General features: G+C 36.8%; 1 protein-coding gene across 3 annotated transcripts in view; it reads right to left on the bottom strand.

Annotated features, from left to right (window-relative positions):
* The window catches only part of LOC114667836 (zinc finger protein 850-like), a 111,794-nt gene that overhangs the window by 79,100 nt on the left and 13,909 nt on the right, over positions 1-18,785 (bottom strand). Inside the window, exon 2 of one of the 3 annotated variants that reach the window (XM_051920759.1) lies at positions 173-10,366. The exons of the other annotated variants lie outside the window; for them this stretch is intronic. Coding sequence (XP_051776719.1) covers positions 7,359-10,366 — 3,008 coding nt within the window. The 3' untranslated portion in view covers positions 173-7,358. Of the gene's footprint in view, positions 1-172; positions 10,367-18,785 lie in introns of those variants that run through there. 3 annotated transcript variants of the gene reach the window in all.

Raw genomic sequence — 18,785 nt, forward strand, 5'->3', positions numbered from 1 at the left:
TATACCTAAAGCCGTTTCTGTTCTGCAGAATCAGACTCTGCATGTGAGACTACAAGTGGAGGCAGATATATAACTGAGTAATTTAAATCAGTTCACTATTGCAAGGGACAGACCAAATCTCCTCTCCACTCCCCCCCCCCCCCCCCCCCCAAAAAAAAAAACAAACAAACAAACTAGAATCACAGTTAGATGGGCAATGAAGGAATACATGCTGTGACTAAGACAAAAAACAAATCTGGAAGATAAGAAAAACTCCTTCTCACACCACCATACATTATAATTTTTGAGATGGAGTAACAGTATAGGAGTAGCATATCTCACACTTTATGGTGAGATAGACAGTGCATGAGAATGGGACTTGCACATCTTAATATAGTGTGCCACCAAACACCACAGTGAGACAGAATGTGTGCATCTCCATCTCATTTAACTAAGTGCAAAATATGGTTCTGTGCTCTATAAAAAACAAAAGAATTAACTCTGGTCAATTTTAAGTCCTTAAATTCCTTCCCATCTTTATTATATTTACCTGCCAGTCCATATAAAATTGAATTCGCACAATTTTAACTGTCATGAGTGGAGATTCAATAGCATTTTTCCATTTAAAAAAAAAAACTGCATTTAAAAGATTAACGTATTGCATCATATAATAAAAAGCTTGAAACACAAAACAATGAAAATAAATCTACAAATCATGTAATCAAATGTGCAATAACGCAATATAAATATTTTATATTTTAAATAAATAGCACAATGCCATCGTTAAAATCCTTCGATTGAAAAACTACTTCAATCTAGAATGTAGGCAAATTAAAGGGGGAACTTTCAATAATCTTTTGTTAATATATGCTATTGGTATTAATTACTTTTTTCACTAAAAAAAAACAAATATTTAACTCAAGAGTCATTTTAAGTGAAAGCAAAGCTAATAATCTGCACATTTAACATATTAAAAGTGAAACCACAACTGTGACCAGATTTTTAAAGCACTACTGCAAAACACAATACGACACTGTCAATCTTAGTGCACTAGTCAGCTACAGAAGCATAAAATATTTTTTGCTGAAGTGCTAAAGGGAGGAGCAACGAGATATCAATTGAAGTTAACAAATAAGTTCACTACATTGCCTATCTTTTCATGACAAGAAGTTGATAAGTAGAGTACACTGCAGATTCAACAAATGAGTACACTAGGTTTCAGAAAAGATATTGCAGTAGTGAAAGAGGAGGAATGAAACATTACCACAGTTTGAGGTAATAGGACAAGCAGAATTTGTATTGTTTAGTACACTCAATATGCACGATTCAGTTTTCATGCAAGCTTTGAAGAGCTTTCACACTCCTAGTTCATTTTCTTTGTTTTGAATCAGGAGGGGAATAGTTACTTTGTTTCAATTTTCAGTTAGTTCAGTTGTGTTTCACACTGCAAACTTTCAAGCAACAGAAGTATCTCTAGAATGACCAGTGGGTGTGTCACAGACTTCTTTTCATTGGGCAGAAATATTGAAGGGTCAACAAGAGGTGCCACATTTGAAATAAATACATGGTTTATTTAACAAAGAGAGCACTGAAAGCAGAATGTCTAGGATAACCAGAAGAGTACAAGAAGATGATGCGTTACTTTAAAAACTACAGAAAGGAAACGTTTCATCTGGGAAATACTATATAAGATGACAAGCTCTGCTGAAGGCACACAGTGATGCATTTTACTTTTATTTATTTAGACAGTGAACTTATCAGGTGAATTTTGTTTCACTGAATAATGTTGTGCATTTACTCTCCAGTAGTCTACTATATAAATATAACCTCTATCTTTTTCACATGGTCAACTGCTTTCCAAATTTGAATCTCTGTGGTTGAAAGATATGCGAAGGCTGAACTGACTGACTGACTGCTACTTGCATGAGCTGTTTAACTGTAGAATTGCATGTGTGCATTTATTTTTATGCTAACATAGCCTGACTGCTGCCCGGTGTGGTGTGAAAACCACAACTTGCACAAATTTTCCCCATAGTACCTCCTGCAGCTAGATTGGCCCCATGTTGGATCACACTCATTCCTCATACAGACTAATCCATAGTTCGCTTGGTACTACACTGAGACCACCAATTATAAAGGGTTTCAGTTTGGGTTGTTTTGGTCTGCGTTATTGTTACTGGTATGCTTGCATCTACCTAAATGAACTAGACTAAAATTGCTTCAAAGTTGGAAAAAAAAAAAGATCTAAATGAACTAGGAATGAAAACGCCTTTAAATGCTATTTTAGACATTAAAACTAAATATAAAGAATTACCCCTTTTCAAAAAAATTAAATAGGTTTAAAATATAAAGCTATTTAAAATCTGTGAGGCTTGCTTCAATATCAATAGTTAATAAAGTGCCTTATGACACTCAAAACCAGTACATTTTACGAATAGCCTTAGATATAATTTTCACCCCAAGCACTAAACCACACAAATTCACCCAAGAGAAATGGTATCAATTAAATTTCTCATAAAAAGTTGAATGTATCAAAGAATGAAGCTCATCTGCTAAAACTTAAAGGGAGAGAGATGAAAATCAGCGAGGAGAAAACACACTATTTAGGAAGATGTGCACTACCAGTGAAAAGGTTTAGAACACCTTAGTTTATCTTCAAATATAAGTAGCTGAAATACAAAGGATCACCTAAAATGGTGAAAATATAAGTATTAGACTGCCAGAGGTTTAAATTTAAAGTTTAGGTTAGCAAAAACTGAAAAAAAGAATTTCAAAATATTAAAATGGGCCTTTATTATCATTGGAATGTACAATGTAGGGTGTAGAGGGTGTAATAACTCAATCTGTTCCAACTCTGCCTTAAGACAGATAGAGGGATTTTAAGTAATCGACAGAAGTTGGGACACCTGTGTAAATTGTTTGCTTCAACTTGCAAAGGCTTAATTTAATTGCTGCATAACATCTGTAGGTTGTAACCTATTAGCTGCTCCCTGAAGAAGCTCAATTTGTAACATTATGAAATGTCCTTTCTTTCAGTTTTTGTTAATCTAAAATATAAAATTGAAACCTCTGGCAGTATACTGCTTACCTTTTCACAATGTTAGGTCATTCATTGCATTTCAACCAATTAAATTTTAAGAAAAACTGGAAAAACATTAACATCATCAATATGCCAGTACTTATAGCTTCATTACAGAGCAGGGCTAGAATGTAACAAGATAATTTGGCAGCCTAAGCTAGAGGAATTAAAAAAAAAATCTAATTCTGGAAAATCTGTCCAAAACTGGTCCAGTCTGTAAAACACTGCATAAAATACCAACTAGCACAATTAAATTTGGACTAGCTGAGGTCTGAGTTACAGTATCTTTAATGTGCTTTAATTATATATTATATATGCACTGTTTATACCTCAAAAGCAAGAAATTTGTATATATAGTTAAAAATACCTAAACTTAATAGCTCCATATAATTAATTGGGTAAAGTCTGTCATTTTCAGTAATCAAAATGTAATTGCAGATATAAAATTCAAATTGACTTTTTAATTATAATTTTGGCTAGCCATACATTTACTAAGTAGACTGTAGATATCTTTCACATGGTGACTAGTCCAAAATTGTGTGGCTAACTAAACTTTCAGGTCTGACTAGTAAAAACTTTATTTCAGATAATTAATTTGTAATTTTAACTTGAAATAATGTAATTGTATTAAATAATGCAAGTTAAACAAAAGCTTTAAATGTTAATACAGCTTGGTATACATATGACCCTTCTATGCTCAAAGGGAGGGAAAAAAATTTAAAAAACAAGCATCCACAGAAAAGTGCAATGTTAATTAATGAATGAAATAAATCATATTCCTTAAAAAAAAGTTATGATAGGACTATACAAGTGTGTGTCTCAGAAACGGATGCACAGATGAAAAACATCAAAAGGCTAACAAGCAAAGTTTCTGGAACATAAAGCAAAGGGAGAGCCAATGGCTGCTGTGAGACATTAAAAAAGTAGCTTGTGAAGAAAATTCAGTTACATGGAGTAAAACTAGGAAAGACACAGCAAGTAATCCAGTACAGCTGTACAAATCTTATCCCCTGATCTGCATGCTTTACGCTGCCACCTATCCAAGTGATTAACTCCATTAAGGAAGATTACATAAAAATTCTAATAGTAAGAACAGTTAAAGATATCTTTTATTTTTTATAATTAAAACTTCAGTGTCCGACTGGACTATTTTCATAGCAAAAACTTCTAATCCAACAGGAACATCTTGCAGTCTCTGATCAGGTCATCATTACCACTTTTGAACCATGCAGAGGATATTTGGGAAATGCAAGTAATATGGGGAGACTACCATTACCGCTACAAATTGTGGAAACACATTTTTTTCAACATATAAAACCATCACTACTAATCACTACAAGACAGATGCTTAGTACATACAATTAAGCAAGAACCTTATTTAAATGTGCAAATTTGAAGACCGAGGATAACATAAGCACAAGGAAATAGACACATTCAACATTCATATCACACAACATACAATCTTATGTTACATATAAAAACGCAAAGAGTTTACCATGGAGAAATAAATCTTTCAAGAACAGTGGAATCTTCAAAGCAGCTCCAGAGGTGAAAGGCCCACCAAAAAGCAAGCTCACCAACTTGATAGCTGTGTAGTGCACCTTTTTAACATACATGCTGATTTTAATACTACAGTTTCAATGATAACCTTACTTTATTCAATACACAAACCCATCTTACATACGTAGCTTGCAGCTTGAACCTGACAGTAAACACTACTCCATATCTGCCAGGACTGCAAATGTTATTGTAAATCATGCGCTAAACATTTTCTTATAATTCTTAACTACTGACATAAGTAGTATTCTATTTGTAACTGATGAACAAAAATGCATGAGATCCAATGTTTATGTGTAATCTGGGAACCTTTGGTGTTCCAAACTAGCATACTGTAATTTTCCTTTCCATGAGACAATACTCAATTTAGAAAGTGCTATTCAAGTTTTGAAAATTAAGCTAAAAACATGAATGTATAGTCACATAAAAATTTCAATGCGAGTTATATCCATGACACACTATTTTGAATGTGCCAGTACTACTTCAATATTGAAGTCTGCCTTTGAGATATACAAAATTGTGTGTATAATTTATGTTTATACAAAATAAAAAACATCTAAAATTAAGTTTAACATAAGCTTAAGAATGTGTTTTCAATGTGTATACATATAAACAGACAGTACTATTTCTGAATTTCAGTCCTGTATGAAGAGTATCTTTAAAGTAATAGTATTGTTAGTTAAAAAAAAAAAGTTGTTGTAACTGATGCTTTGTGGGAAAAGCTTCGGCTCGGTAGGCGACTTTCGAAGTTAAATGAATGGATACAATCTTTCCACCTTTAAGACTTCAGGTATAGTTAGCCTTTTAAACATTTTTGTTCACCAGAAAAAGCAGTTAAGAAAATAAGATGAGATGTTTCTATTTACATAACACACAAGAAATTTGAAAATCATTCAGTCCATCAAGCCCTTTTGTTTAACTGATAGCTAAGCTGTCCCTATCTCAACCAGATTTTTCTTAAAAGAATACAAAGTCACATAAAGTGCTTCATCCAGCCAAGTATTTTCAAACATTTTCTAAGATAATTCACTGTGGCGCCAGTAAGATATGTAACCCCTGCCTAACCTTGCAACCAGTAGCCACTACTTACAAGTGCCTCTAAATCATGAACAATCCCAACCACACCATCTCTCCTTAAACTTTGCTTTAACAGACCTCACATTAATTGTCCAAGGAAGTTTTCACATCATGTAATGACTTTTGTGTTCCACCAACTTAAAGACTACTGCAAGAGTATTCACATTAAAAGACAACTTCTATATTATAATTTCATCATCTACAACAGCGTTTCTCAACCTTTAAGTATTTGCGACCCGAGTTTTCATAACAGTTTTAACCGTGCCCCCTAACGTTTTTTTGAAACCCTAATAAAATTTATTTCTATATTTTTTGCTGCTGACACACCACTACAAGTTTAAAATTTCCCTACAAACAGCGAAATTACGCCACAAATGGCAACATTTGCGCCCCCTTTTTTGTTACTTGCGCCCCATTGTTTGAGAACCACTGATCATATATATAATTTGCCAGTCTCCTCACTCACTCACGTCTGTCCGTCCGTCCGTCCGAAGCCGAATGCGCAGTCACCTTCTGCGCACGTCCGAAGACAAATGCGCAATCGCCTTCTGCGCAGCTGCCCGAAAAACCTTTCGAGACCGACATCACGGTAGGCAGCGGATTTACGGACGCGAAATTTCAAAAAGAAAGGCGACTTCGACCATCATCGCGGCAGGCGGCGGATTTACGGTCGCAAAAATTCAAAGAGAAAGGCGACTTCGATTAAAGCTCTAGAGGCTTGAAAGGCGATTTCGACTACAGCTCCAGGCCTAATTACGCATTCATTCAATCCACCTATATCAGGTTTGTGGTGCTTATACTTATTACTTACTATTCCACTCGTGCCTGTTTCATGTTACGTTGTCGAAACGGGCTCTTTGTTTAGTTTACAATAAAGTCTGTTTAAACTACATACTCAATAAAGTCCATTTTCAGTATCTGCTGGTCAGTTACATGATACCATTGCTCATAATGCAAGCTGCAACTAATTTTTACATATTACAAAAAAAAAAACTGTAAAAGACATTTAAATTAATCAGCTGAAAAGAAAATAATAAACCTCAAAACTTTGACTATGCAAGACATAGCATCCCAAATATTTTCATAAAATTTTCTGAAGGTAACAGAGGATTTGTTTAGTGATGAATAAGGAAGAATATAAAAGATACAGATAAGCAGAGAGAAAGGAAAAGCACTTGCAAAATGAAACCTACTAAAGCAACAGGAGAACTAGCTTAATAACAAATATAAACAGAACAACACCCAAGAGTAAAGCTTTAGTTACTGACATTAAGTTTGGTTGGAAAAGTGTAGCATTATACAGTACCTGGATTTAAACAAATCTCATTACATCAGCCATGCATATTGTACCTCAGTAAACTCTGATAATGATACTAAACAAAATCAGAAATTCTAAATCTGTCACAAACTTAATAGAACTGTGCCCCAAATGTAGACATGTCTAATATGTTTCCTCTGTGTAATGTTTGAAGTGAAAAATAGAATTGTAAGCAAGCTTAAAGTAAAAGATTTTACTTTTAAGATGACAATTTTAAACTGCAGACTAATGAAACAGAGGATTGGACACACAAAACAGGATACATCATTTAACCATTAAGCAAGACCTCAGAAGACTGACTGAAAGATATTTCAAATTTAGCATATGCCTGCTAACTGTCAAGCAAGTCTATAAATGTCCAGTTGCATGCTGTATCAAGTGGAGGTAGAGCTCAAATTCCTCAATAAAAACTTTTTCACAAATATTGCATGAAAGCTGTACAGCTTTTTCACTTGAATCTTGTGAACTGCCACCCTCCTCTGCTGGTGCCTGGATGTGCCGAGAGCCATCACTCATTGATTCAACCTGTTCTGGCTCAGTCTGACTCAGCAGTGTACCATGGTGAGAATGTGTGTGCGAAGGTGGGGATGGGCAATCCGGAATCTTTTCAAGACACACCAAAGGCCTCTGTCGTTTGTGGCCTGCTAAGTGCTGCTTTAATCTTCCCTCTTTGAAATATATTTTAGAACAAATAGGGCAAGAAAAATGCCTCCTACGATACTTCCATTTGTTACTCACTCCTGTCTCACTCCCAGGGTTGATTTGGCATTGGGAAGGACAGGATGCAGAGTGTACTTTAAGTTCAACATCATCTTGAAAATACAGTCCACATTCTAAACAAGTCAAGTTATGGGAGGGATTGTCTATATCCTTGAACTTAACATCCAAGTCATCTTTCTTATGAGTGTTTAAGGAACTTGACAATGTGTTACTTCTTCTTGATTTATTGCGCACTATGCGCCGTTTAGGGACATTTTTATGACGCATTTTAAATGAGGTTGATTTGGAAAAATGTTTACCAAGTTCGGTGTTTTCAGAAGAGATCTCCACTGTGTCAGGATTTTGATTCAGGGACGGTTGTACATTCACATGGGACCGTTGGTGAGCCTGAAGCCATGTAAGTCGAAAATAACCTTTTCCACAGTAAGAACATGAAAATCTTTTTTTGTTAATAGCAGGAAAATTACTCAAGTCAGAAGAAACATCAGTACTATCTATAATTTGACTCTGAGGTAATGCATCTTGAGGTACATTTTCTAACACAGAAACAGATCTAGGTTTCATTTTATTTAAAGGAGAAATCCCTGTATAGTCAGCCGATAGTTTTAAGATAGCATGAGTCTTTTTGTGGGTATAAAGTGCTCCTGGTGATTGGTATCCTTTTCCACACTCACATGTATAAGGTTTGTCAAGAGCAGCAAATGCCTCTGCATGTCGCTGCTGATGTGCCTGAAAAGCAGCCATGCGGGAAAAACTTTCTCCACATTCTGGGCAAACAAGGGCCTTGGATTCATCACTTGCAGGGCTCAAGTTTGAAGTAGATTCAACTAGTCCTCCTCTAACCTTTAATCGTTTCCTAAATTTAAAAGTCTTTGCCAAGAAGCCACCTCTGTTAGTCTGAAAGGTTTCATTATTTCTTTTATAACGTTTATGCATGGAAATTTCTCCACCATCATTGGACACACTGTTATTATGTCCAGGATTTTGCTCATCTATCTTGACTCCAGACTCCTGATGTTCACCTTGCTGCTCATTATCCACATAAATAGGCTTCCCATCCTGTAAGCTTTCAGGTACCCCACTCTGCTCACCACAACGCTTACAATGAGAAAACCACCTAGACTTTTGCATAAACTGCTTTCCACAGACTATGCACCAATAGGATGCTGAACGGCCAAGATTAGATGCTGGCTTGGATAACACAGGGCTGCTACGGGAGTGCTGCTTCTGACCATGGCTAGAAATGTGGCGCTCTAGTTTCCCTTCTTCTCTGTAACTCTTACAGCAAAGTGCACAACGAAAATGTTTCTTGGAGCGTAGCTTTTCATGATTCTGCAGTCGCTGTAGAGAAGTAAAGATTCTTTTGCATTTAAGACACACATGTCCTTGCTGACTGGTTTCCATTTCTCCTTGACAAGTGCTCTCAGGATCTTTGTGAGACAGCCATAAATTTTGTTTACTGTAAGCACCAAGTCTTTTGTGTGATTTACTTTCATGACAGGCTAAATGGTGTATTAGCTGTTTTTTGCTTTTGCAGGTAAAGCTGCAAGAAGGGCAGGAAATGCACTTGGCCAAAAGCCTTTTCTTGTGAGCCCTCAATTGGTAAAGGGAATCAAAAACTTTACAGCAACATGAGCAGCGGTACCTGGGTGGTTCTGGTATATCATGTGATTGCTGGTTGCTAAGCAATTCATTTTCATATGTAAATTTCATACCATTCTCAGAGCCGGTGATCAGTTGTGACTGGGCACTTTTGCAAAGACGATCTGGAGAAGTTTCATCATGCAGAGACTTCTGCCAGGGCTTATCAAATGCTGCCTCACTTTTTGCATGACGCTTCATATGGTTCTGGAATGCTGCAGAACGAGAAAAAGATTTCTTGCATTCAGGGCACTCAAAAGAACCCAAAGGGCTACGCTCTTTAGAGAAGGTCTTCTTTTCCTTTAAGTGGGATTTCTGGTGTGTTTCAAACCATGAAAAGCTAGAATAACCTTTTCCACACTCACATACGTATCGTTTCTCTTTTGACTCTGATGGCTGATTACCACAAGTTTCTGTACTGTTGATATCAGAAAGTTGATTCTGGAGAAAGGGAGGCAGTCTGACTCTGGGCAAGCGGACATGGCATTTTAATGGTTTTTCGTTAGGCAATTGGACCTCCTTATGTTCTTCCCTGGATTTCTGAGGCTCAGCACATGAACTATACCTTTTGTGATTTAACAATGAACCAAGACAGGAGTACTGTTTTCCACATGTACATTTGAAAGGCTTATTAAGTGCTGTCTGAGATTTGTCATGCCGCTGCTGATGGGTCTGGAGTGCAGCTATGCGAGAGAAACGCTCACCACATTCTGCACACTCAATTGGCTTATTCTCATTTGTTTTCTCATGATCTGATACCGTAATTACAGTCCTATCAATATGCTGTCTTTGATGATTTTTAAGCCATGTCATGGTTAAATAACCTTTTCCGCATTCTGGACATGTGTAGGGTTTTCCTTTGGAAGTAAATGAGCTTAGACTAGGCACCTCTTTCTCAGGTAGGTCTTGAAGAGAGTGGACTTTCAAATGAGATTCATAGGCTTCCCTCAGCGTAAATGTCTCTCCACAATCCAAGCACTGGAAGGGACCATCCCCTACAAACAAAAGGGGGAAAACACGGACGTGAGGTAATTCCAATGGTTATCCACAAAAAGTAAGTTAAAAAGTAAAATACATAAACAGAAAAAGTGGAGATTTGCCTGCTCCATTTGTCCAGTGCCCATGACATAGTTATACTGCTCAGTTATATTTCATGTATAATTTAGTCAGAAGAAACAGCAAGGAGTTTTTCCAGTTTTATTTTTGTTTTCATGAACAACATAAATAAATGTATTTTTACAGAACACCACTAATAAACAAATGTAATGTATAAATGAAACACAAAAACATGCAAATAAATAAAAAAGACAAATATAAAACATAACTGAACTTTAAACATGTCACCAGTAATCTCAGAAATTGAGAACTCTACACAGTATTAATGGAAAATTCCAAAACTTTGTAATGTTGTTTTATTTATAAAAGTGAATATTTGGGCCTGGGTTAATCCAAACATTAAACTTTCTTTTTTTTCATTTTAAAGTAAAAAAAGTACAAATATTAGGGAGTGATGAAATTGGCATATATAATGTCACACTCTCTATGCATATGCACCATTATTCAATCTTGAGTAACAAAGCCTGTCTTACACCTTCAAAATGTATGTACTATGTCCCACATTGTCATGGATACAAGAGAGAAAAAAGAATTAAAGAAAATGTTATAGACACAAAACAACACCTATAAAAAAGACAAAGAACTGAAAAATAGAAAGATAAATTAAGAGAAAAAGTACAATAATAGTAATAATAATTCTCTGCATTTATATAGTGCTTTTCTCACTACTCAAAGCACTCCGCATTTGCAGGTTAAGGGCCTTGCTCAAGGGCCCAACAGAGCAGAGTCCCTATTGGCATTTACGGGATTGAAACCGGCAACCTTCCGATTGCCTGTGCAGATCCATAGCCTCAGAGCCACCACTCCACCAATACAACCATTTTGTTCAACAGGAACAATGGTTAGGAAGTTAAAAACCACAAAACATGTTAATTTACTCAAAGTAAATTCACGTCATGAGGGAACAGTGTCTGTCAAGGGCACTGGCAGTTAGTGCCACTGGAAGAATTTTTCAGTGATGTTCAGCAAATAGTGGTGTAACAGGGCTCAACTAAAGTCAGTCTGTTACAAAAGAAACACTTTTAGTCAAATAACTGAAAACATAAAACAGGTTCTTCTTGAGCTCACCTACCTAACAATTATTTTTCATTCACCATGGAGGGAGAAAACGGCAGATTTATGATCACTATTTGGTGTCAGTGTGAGTACTCTAGCCACACAAAATAAAGGTCTCTGTTAAACCAGCACTAAAAATATAAATATCCAAAGACAGTTTAAAAAATTGGGGAAAATATTCTAAATACATCAGGTTACTCCAAAATATAATTCATACAACAGGGCAGTAAACCATGGATGTCAAAGTTAGCACTGGCACTAACCACCATATAGTCAATCTAAGCTTCACTTAAACTTATCCAGTAAACCCAATCTTGACTACCCTAGTGATGCCAATCTGACTAAGTCTACTATAAAAATCTTTAGTCACTAGAAAAAGAATGTATCAGTTTAATTATATATTATTTAAAATAATATTATATACACCCAAACTGAATTAAAAAAAGAGTCCTGTAAAGAAAACAGCTTCTGTTATAACAAAGAAGCAAAACTGTGTGGAGAAAAATGGCCTTCCAGTTTCAAATTCCACATTGTAGAACACATTTTCTAAGAGCACAAAGAATAAACATAAAGCAAAAGAGATTCAACTGGCATTCAAAAAGGATTTACTCTGCAAATTTCTTGAAAACTGAAAGAAAATACTTGACGAAGACTAAATGTACACAAAGACTGTATCTTTATTCATTAGGAGTAAGATAACACATTTATTAAAACTGGCCGAAATTATGGAAGTGGTTTCTTAGTATAAGTGAGCTTACTTAACTAAGATGTTTAGACTTTAAAGCTTAACTTTAAGTGATCATCATGATAGTTTTTTTTTTTTTAAATATATACACATTATATACATACATATAGAGATACATACACACACACACACACACACACACACATAAACTGTATATACAGTACATATTCATATATACATATATATATATATATAATATTGTAGCGACCTCACCATGTCATATCTGAAAAGGAAGAAATACAGAAGGACAAAGAAAGGATTGGAGAACAGTTTACTGGAACAGTCAAAAAAAGGAAAAAAAAAATACACAATTGTGAAAGCAAAAATGAATGACTTTGAACTTTTAACTATTTACAGTTGTCTATGAATCTATTATTGTTATGGTCCTGACAGATGCCATTAATGACCCCCCCCCCCCCCCCCCCCCCAAACCATGATTTTAACCCCACCCCTCCATTCAGGCTGCTGCCCCTTTTCCTCCCTTTACCATCAATCATACCCCAGATGTCAGTTCTCAATCGACCCAACAGTCACTTTCCCGTAACCCCACCCCCAGCTTCAACCTGGCCGGGACACTATACTATAAATATCTAAAATGGTAGACTTATTTCTTTTCATTTATAGTGTTCTTTTTTTAAAAAATAATTTAATGCAACATAAGTCTAAAAGTAGTTACAACACTGTACCAATTCCAGCTTAGGATGGGTTGCAAAGACTATGCTTAATTTAAAATATTGCCATAATCACAGAGAATTTACAATACCCTCCAATAGACATTTCCTTTCCACCAAGTCTCATGATAAATCTTGATATATTATCTGTGCCAAGGATACACTGTAAGGATAATCAAAAGAAAGCTATTATTACTAAGAAAATTCTACAAAAGCCACAGTTTGCATCTGTGCATTTTCCTCCCACCTCCCAAATACATGCAGATTAGGTTACCTAATGACAAATTCTCCTCTTATGTGTAAGCGTGGAGTGTGTACGCATTTGTCCTACAACAGAGGAAATCCCTGTACAAGTTTACTACTCACCTCACACCTAGCAGCACTGCGTGAAGTTTTAACGTTCACCTGTGTCTGCTTGGTTTCCCTTCCACATCCACAAAGACATGCAAGTTAGTTAAACTGACAATACCAAATTGGTCCCAACAAGAATACAGTGGAACCTCTATATACGAGTTTAATTCGTTCCAGCACTGAGCTTGTATAGCGAATTTCTCGTATCTAGAACAAACTTCCCCATTGAAAATAATGGAAATCCAGTTAATCCGTTCCGCACCCCAAATATATTAACATAAAAATCAATTTTCCTAACAAATAACACTGATAAATTATATATACTGTAGTCTACCTTTAATAAATAACACTGGTAAATAATATAACTGATTATTAAAAGAATCAAAACAGGTGTCCAAAGTGCAGTAGAGCATTCAATAAATCTTTAAATAAATAATCCTTAAAACAGTTGTGAAGTGGAGGTTTAAAATACACAAGAATAACAATCCTTTAACACTAGGTGAAAACGTCAAAAGGATGCAGTCTTTAAAAAACAGATGACAATCCCCGGTGCTTCTTCTCTGTTAGCGTCTCACCTGCGGGCTCCGCAACAGGCGAGACACTCTTAATGCAGCTGACCTTCTGTACACCGTCCTGCTTCAGCTGTTTGGCTCGCCTGTTCAGCTACACGTGAGCCTGCACTCGCTCGCTGGCTCGCTCTCCCTCCCTCCCGCACCGCCTGCCTGCTCTCTGTCTCTGTCTCTCTCTCTCTCTCTCTACTTCTTCTCCCCCTTAACTGGCTCGCGCTTCTCTATATAGCTGCAGCCCATCAGCCACAGGAACAATCATGGATGTTGCCAGTTTCCCACCTGTGCACTTAAGTGAGAAACGCAGACACCGCGGATCGCGGCTCGCAACTGCTACCACGCCCCCTCGCTAAGCCGCGAGCTATACCCACAGCCTGGCTCGTGGCTCGTTACGCGAGCCAATGCTCGCATTTAGATCTGAATTTTTCGCTCATACTTTCCTCGTATTTTGAATTTCTCGTATACAGAGGTGATCGTATCTCGAGGTTCCACTGTATAACTAAGTGCATGAAAAGGACTTGCAGAAGGACTGCCTTTCTTCAGTTCTGTTTTAATAGCCTGTAGCCCCTCACTACACTGAATTGGTTTAAGCAGATTTGAGAATATAATTTTTAAAATTAACATATACATTGGGTTTGCAAGCAATCAGATGGGGAAAAAAGCTGCAAATGCAAATACAGTGATCCCTCGCTATATCGCGCTTCGCCTTTCGCGGCTTCACTCCATCGCGGATTTTATATGTAAGCATATTTAAATATATATCGCGGATTTTTCGCTGCTTCGCGGGTTTCTGCGGACAATGGGTCTTTTAATTTCTGGCACATGCTTCCTCAGTTGGTTTGCCCAGTTGATTTCATACAAGGGACGCTATTGGCAGATGGCTGAGAAGCTACCCAGCTTACTTTCTCTCTCTCTCTCTCTCTCTCTCTCTCTCGCGCTGACGTAGGGGGGTGTGAGCAGGGGGGCTGTGTGCAGCTGCTTCCTGAAGGATATGCTGCACGGTGCTTCGCATACTTAAAAGCTCAAAGGGCACGTATTGATTTTTGACTTTGTTTTTCTGTGGCTCTCTCTCTGTCTCTTCCTGCTCCTGACAGAAGGGGTGTGAGCTGCCGCCTTCAACAGCTTTGTACAGGCGGTGCTTCGCATACTTAAAAGCCCTATTGATTTTTTTTTTTGACTGCTTGCTTTGCACTCCTTTGAAAAGGAAGATATGTTTGCATTCTTTTAATTGTGAGACAGAACTGTCATCTCTGTCTTGTCATGGAGCACAGTTTAAACTTTTGAAAAAGAGACAAATGTTTGTTTGCAGTGTTTGAATAACGTTCCTGTCTCTCTACAACCTCCTGTGTTTCTGCGCAAATCTGTGACCCAAGCATGACATTCTAAAAATAACCATATAAACATATGGTTCCTACTTCGTGGATTTTCCTATTTCGCGGGTGGCTCTGGAACGCAACCCCCGCGATGGAGGAGGGATTACTGTAGACATAAATGAACACAGTTCTTCTAAAAGATGTCAAGGAAGTTGAAAAGGAAGATTCTCTAAGGTAGAGGAAGGAGAAAAACTTATGAATGACACTAATAAGAATAAAGAAAATAATGAATGGCTTGAAATGCAAAGTTTAATTAAGAAGAACATAAGCAAGCTCTGAAAATGCTGGTAACCCAAAATGAATCAGACTCGGGGATAAAAAGAAAAAGAAAAATTATTCAAAAGAAATATTTAAACATTCTATTTTCTAATGTGTAAGGAGCACGTTGAGGAACATATTTTATGACAATGTCCGTCTAGCACCATGATTAAAAATCTCATTCAAGAAAGGACAAAATTGGCTTGAAAATTGCAATAGCTTATGAATAGGTGGATCTTACTCAAGGATAGTACAAAGAATTGGTTTGTTAATTTGCACTACAAGTTTTCCAATGGCAAAGTGCTTTACCACTTGATATAAGAAACAATTCAGACTCAACTTCTCACCAGAACTGCAAATACCTTAACCTGGCAGAATCTTTGAAATAATACTGTTTTTCTTAATTAAACCTGGAAATGCAATCACAAAATGAGAAGTTGCTTTGACAAAAAAAGTAAACTAGAAGGTTGTTTACATTGTTTACGTGAAATATGTGAAGGGACTAAACCTTTATAACTAATACTAAGGTATTTATTGAAATCAGGCTTAACTATGACTCACAGTTAGAAAAACAGTCACATGTTAATTTCTGACAGTAGCTAAGTTTACTACAAGGGAGAGATGCAAATATCCATATTACTATCCGAGAATGGTAAACCGGATGGCATGGACGCAGGGACACGGCGATGGGACCATGAGACGTATCGCGCAGGCGCGTACAGCGTGCGTCTCATAAACCGCACGCAAAGTCTTATCCACCGCGCACGAAGGAGTCACGGCCCAAAAACGAAAGAGCTCAACAGACGTGAATGAGTAATGAAGCAACAACGCGCCCATGGCTAACGACTACCGACACAGCCACACAAATAAGAGGACTCTGCGCTGCAGCCCAGATTCAAACGGAAGAGGCTACGGAGGCCCCACGGGTCCATACAGTACGGAAGGCGCAGGCTTCACTGCCATATTGTGAGTGGCACTACTGCGGAGTGAAGACACAGGCGTCACCGCCATATTGTGAGTGGCACCACTGCGGAGTGAAGTGAACGCGCGTCTGAAACTGCGGAAGCAAAGCAGGCACAGGTTCAAAACGAACGAGCTCGACTGACGGATATACAAACAATGTACTTCGGGATACCCAACGCTAGGGGTAGGCGAGCGAAGCGTGCAGGGGGCAGAGCCCCCTTGTATTACTTCTCAAAGACAAAAGGAAGACATAGCAGTGAAATTTGTATGCAATAAGGGAACTTTCCTGACTAGGTGCAAGAGTGAGAGAGTAAAATTTTTATTTATTTATTTTTTGTAAATAGGAAATATTTAACCTCATAACATGTTAATGAACTGAAACTGAAGATATTTAACATATGCAGTAGTTCAAGGCAAATTCCTCTGCTTTATTGAAAGGTGTATTGAAAGGCAGCTCATTGCACTACTATCAAAAATAGGCTGAAGCAACTTTCACGGCTTGCTCATTTTATGCTACTTGTATTTTACAAATTGCCACGGATTTCCAACTCAACATAAGTGCTCCTGACATGTGCCACCAGATGGAGGTATTTTCTAAAAAGGGTCTGCTTAGGGGTGCACAATTATAACACAATTAAGATTACTGCCATTGATGTTATTGTAATTAATTTTGATTGACAACACTACAAAGATATAAATATTTTGTGTTGTCAAATTCATATACTATATCCAGTACAGTAGAGCCTCCTTTTAGCAGGGAACTGCTTGAAATTGTTGCTGGATTAGTTGAAAATTTAAAAATTTAGCGTACAGAAGTTTTTTTACACTAAAGACACAGTACATTTGATGAACAATTTGCAATTTAGTAAATATAGCAAATTACTGATATTAAAATTATGAAAACAAACATTACATCAGGACCACTCCCCAGTCAAATTGTAAAATGCTGGAACATGAATTATTGACAAGTTAAAGTAGAGGTCTCCTGTACTAAGAAAACAATGTTGCATGTGTACGTAAAATCAAGGCAGATCATAAAATCTTAAGTGACAGTAATGCAAGATTAAAAATTTAATGCACACACAACCTGATAACTGTTATACAGATACTGTGTGTAAAAGCATTAAATGTAACAAAATAGCAAAGTATTTTTGATGGTTATACAATGACATTCTACTGCCCTTGTCATTTACATATTTTTTACTAGAATACAAATACAGCACTATCAAATCAAAATAAGACCATAACTGTCTAAATACTTAGAGTTCACTATATGCTTACACATTACAATAAATGCAATACTGCAACATTATAACCACCAGACTAGTTCAGTCACTTATAGCCAACGGTGTTCATAGAGTTTGCCCCAATATCTGTGAACTTGCACACCTGCTGCTCCAACTGCAACTGTCAGCCCTTGAGCATTTGCATTTCCATTCTTGATGACAGTATGCTGTTTGCAAGCATCTGCTTTTAAGCCTAGACTTCTCATCAATATTATGAACAATTATGTTCAGATATGCTCCCGTTGTTCTACTCAACCACAAATTTGTGGTGTCACTTGTTTCAGTCCAAAATCTGGAATAAAAGTAGAGCCAATGTATTTTTGGAAAAACAGAGAGTACCGGTAGTTTGCTGCTTTTTTTTTTTTTAAATCCTTCATTGTGCAAACGTCTAATTTGAGCCTTGATTTTTGACAAATAAAGCATGATGACTATGATTATCAAATTTTGCTTTCAATGGCCAACTGGACATAGACATGCATTATAGCATAAATAGATAATGGTTATCAGTCTCCCAGACCTAAAGTTATTGGGACTTGGTGCTGTCTGCTTAACTTTCATTCACACACTAGACTGTGATTGAATTTTACATGGCTGTATAAATGTTTAAGTACACTAGTGCAACAGTTTGAATTTTTGATCAACATCATCACCGTTGAATACAAAATAATGCCAAGTGACAGCAGATTCTATTCATTTTGATAAAACAGATTCAATAATAATTATCCATCTCATTTCTTTCTGGAGGCTGCTGCAAACGCAGGAGATACAAATTCACACTTTTTAAAATATGCTGATAGAGATCACACTACTAAAAATGCAATCAACATGGTTGCCCTATAATTAGTCGTATGATGAGTAATCATTCACCCTTGCGCAACACCTGAGAAATGTCTGTGATTGATTTTAACACTGGTTTTGCTGTTTGAATACTTTGTAACTGGGAAAACTCAATCTCTGACGGGACAGAAGTATGAAATTGAATGTAGTAATCACCACTTTTCACAATAAATATATCGCTGCACCTGTAAC

Source organism: Erpetoichthys calabaricus, chromosome 17 (genome assembly GCF_900747795.2).
Source record: "Erpetoichthys calabaricus chromosome 17, fErpCal1.3, whole genome shotgun sequence".
Classification (NCBI taxonomy): domain Eukaryota; kingdom Metazoa; phylum Chordata; class Cladistia; order Polypteriformes; family Polypteridae; genus Erpetoichthys; species Erpetoichthys calabaricus.